This window comes from Humulus lupulus, chromosome 4 (genome assembly GCF_963169125.1).
Source record: "Humulus lupulus chromosome 4, drHumLupu1.1, whole genome shotgun sequence".
NCBI lineage: Eukaryota > Viridiplantae > Streptophyta > Magnoliopsida > Rosales > Cannabaceae > Humulus > Humulus lupulus.
Window position 1 is genome coordinate 250,436,144 of NC_084796.1, and position 3,574 is coordinate 250,439,717.

Genomic DNA, 3,574 nt, shown 5'->3' on the forward strand with positions numbered 1-3,574 from the left:
ATTAGAAGGGTTGTTGAGTTTTACCAAACTAATTATTAAAAGGAATGATATAAACATGTTAATAAACATATAAATTCTTATTTTTATTTATAATTGGTTGAACAGAAATAAATCAGAACATGTTTTTACTATTATCACTTCACATTACTGTTATCACTTACTCTAATGAAAAGTAATAATTTTTTTATATATACAAAATAATACCTTTAAACCCTAAAACATGAAAATAGAAAAGTGTACTTTCTTATCTTGTCTAGAATTAGCATAAAATACCTAAAGTAGCCCAAACCCGTTTTAGAGATGGAAATTTGAATTTTTATGCTTAATAAGGTGTCTTAAATCAAAAAAATATTAGGCCTTTTAATCATTTAAAAAAATATCAAATCTTTTGACAATACCCAAAATACTACTCCTATAATTTTTTCGATCTACTTCCTCTTCTCTCTTCCCTCTCTCTCTCAACCCATTCCTCTCAACTCTCTCTAAAAAAAAAATCCATGGGTAAGGTAAAATATAAGAGAACTCAATGTAATAACAAATATTTCATACTTATGACACTAAAATACTGCATTTCGAATAGATCTGGGCATAATTTTTGTGATTTTTTTGAGATCTGAAACTTTGAAATCTGCAGAAAATTGACGTGGTTTGATGGTGGTTCGATGATGCTCGATGCCAACTCGGTGGGGCTTTCAAAATCAAGATTTTCATGAAAAAATCGATGTTGCTAGATGGTGGTTCGATAGAGGTTCGATGGTGTTCGATACGATTCTTGCAAGATACGTAATTTTTTACTCGGGCGTCCATTTGGGGTGATTTTTTTTTACTTTGGGTATTTTTTCAAGATCTACATGTTTGAGATGTGTATATACACATTTGGAAAATGTAAATCCTGAAAAAAATGACAAATGCAAAACATACCTCATGTTCAAGATATGTTTTGGTATGTTTTCAAGTTCTAAACTTTTAAAATGTGTAAGTGAACATCTAAAACGTGTAGATCTCAAAAAAATACTCAGAATAAAAAAAATCACCCCAAACGGACACCCAAGTGAAAAATTATATCTCTTACAAGAATTGCATCGAACCATCATCGAGCAACCATCGAACCACCATTAAAATTTAGACAACTGGTCGAATTTTAGACAGAGTCTATTTTGCAACAAAATTATCAAAAGTAAACCAAATGCAAAATCACTAAAAAAAATAGTCATTTTCATCAATTTCTCTTTATTGAAAAGAACCTAATAATACGAGTGTTGCTATTTGCACCGTAAAACGTTCAACACCACACGAGGTATCACCTCATAAATAGGTTAACAATATTAAATTCAAATACGAGGGACTCGATATTGAATTGCACTAATAAACTAGCTAATAATGTATCTTAGGCCGGGAAAGCCTCGATAACCGAGGATACAGCACCATTAATAGATCTAACATTGTATCGAGTGAAACCTGCTTGGGCAAGAACGTAAGCCCATTCCTCCAAGGTCCTCTCTTTGCCTTTCTCAGTATGAACCATCATCACCATATCAAGAAACAAACCAACATCTTTGAGCTTCATCTTTTCTTTCACAACATGATCTGGCTGATCTTTATTTTCAATCACAGATTCTACAATGATCAACTTTCCTTTGTCCGAGATAGCTTCCCTACACTTGTTTAGTATTTGGATACACTCTTCGTCTCCCCAGTCATGAAGAACCCACTGCATAATAAATATCCATAAAGGGAAAAATAATGCTCAAATAGTAATGAAAAAATATGTTAAAACATTGTTTTCATTTTATAACACTGAAAATCCAGTAGCACGTGATTTCTATTTCAACACATGACTTGCTTAGCAGGTTTTCTATTTTTAGCCCTAGCATATATATTCGTTTAGTCCGTGTTTCCCTTACCTTTTTGAGCAACTAAAAAGTGTTTTCTCCAAAAAACATTCTCTGTAAAAGGTTTGAAGTTATTTTGATGCTTCATTGTTTATTGCCCATGGTGTTTTGGTGTTTCCTCACCATTATTCTCAAGTTTTCTAGTGTAAAGCTTGAAGGGATTTTAATATAAGTCTCAAAGGGAGTTTGAGCAGTAACTGGAGGGAGTCCAGCAACGTACAAAACCAGTAAGATGCTAGTTGCTTGAAGACTTTCACAAAATAGAGATTTGTTTATAAACCAAATTAGAAATGAGTTTTAATTTGTGTTTTTACCCTCTAGACTAAGTCACGTAGAGTAGGTTGTGAGAAATCCTCGCCGCCGAACTATGTAAGATTAATTATGTCATTTTCATTATTATTGCACTTAATCATGATTCAAATCTTATTTTAATTTGAAAAATTGACTGAATAGTTGAGTCGTAGTATCTAACTAACTTTCAGATATATTTATATATATATATATATATTAATACGTACCATGAGAAAAGCAGCATCAGCTTTAGGAACAGAATCAAACATATCACCACCAACATGAACAACACCATCAGATTTCAGAGCAGCAGACACAACATGGGGAAGATCAAAGTTGATGCCTTGATGAATCCAAGGACAACCCTTAACCAAGAGCTGCATAGTGGTTCCATTGCCACCACCAACGTCGACGATGGTACCGATACCATCGAACACTTCGGCGCAATCGTCTAAGATTGCAGCCACCGTGACCCTGGCATTGCAGGCCATTGCTTCATTGATCAGCTGGCTGTGCCCAGGATTGGCTGCCGCGTAGCTCCATACATCCTTGCCATTCGCAGCCTCGAATGGTGTCAAAGAATCAGTTGCTTGGGCCTTGACAAGGGCGCTCAGGCCGTGCCACGGCGCCAGCATAGGGTGGCTGCTCTCCAACAACACGAACGACGCCATGCTCCTTTGACCGGACTTCAAGAGGAGGCGTGAGAGGGCTGTCTGTGCGTAAAGACATCCTTGAACGATGTCGTTTCTGTTCTCTTTGAATATTCGGCGGTTCACCAAAAATCTCATGATCCGGTGAAGGGTAGGAGGAGCACAGCTTAGGGCTGAGGATAGGTCCAAGAGAGACATGGGACCTCCATGGCTTTCGATGGCGTCGGCTATTCCAAGCTCAATGGCACATTTCACTACAGCAATTTCTACAAACCCGAATATATATTTATATATATCTACTCGTGCTCGCTCTTCTTCTTCTTCTTCCTCCTTTGGCCTCCATGCTAGTTCATCATGCTGATCTCCTTGTATTTCACCCATGATATCTTTCAATGAGGCAGGTTAGAGTTTTGCCTTCTAGGTATATAGGTATATATAGGACAATTTTTGTTACACCGGCTTCACTTTAAGCCCTACCGGTAAGAAGCCTACCGGTAAGGCTTTCAGTGTTCTCGACCCATGAACAGTTTTCGGCGTACCGTGTATATTGTAGCTATTTAAAGAATGCTACAAATTTTCAGAAAATTCTGAATAGTTTACAGTACCGAAAACTAGGTTCAAACATGTTGTTTTTCTCACGCATAAAAAAAATTAGTTACGAGTGCAACAACATGCTCGAACTTAGTTTTCGGTACGGTAAACTATTCAGAATTTTCTGAAAGATGCTCTATATAGCTACAA

General features: G+C 36.4%; 1 protein-coding gene across 1 annotated transcript; it reads right to left on the reverse strand.

The window, feature by feature from the left end:
- Positions 1-1,198: 1,198 nt before the first annotated feature.
- LOC133831736 (acetylserotonin O-methyltransferase-like) lies at positions 1,199-3,245 on the reverse strand. Its single transcript, XM_062262134.1, has 2 exons — positions 2,411-3,245; positions 1,199-1,711 (listed from the first exon to the last, which is right to left on the reverse strand). The coding sequence occupies exons 1-2, from the start codon at positions 3,212-3,214 to the stop codon at positions 1,388-1,390; spliced, it is 1,128 nt and encodes a 375-aa protein (XP_062118118.1). The 5' UTR covers positions 3,215-3,245; the 3' UTR covers positions 1,199-1,387.
- Positions 3,246-3,574: the final 329 nt, after the last annotated feature.

What these genes read in the sequence shown, in the direction of transcription:
- LOC133831736 (XM_062262134.1), bottom strand. Translation starts at nt 3,214, where the DNA reads ATGGGTGAAATACAAGGAGATCAGCATGATGAACTAGCATGGAGGCCA. An exon ending in CTGATGCTGCTTTTCTCATG is followed by an intron (nt 1,712 to 2,410) that starts GTACGTATTAAT and finishes TTTATTATGCAG; the next exon opens with TGGGTTCTTCATGACTGGGG.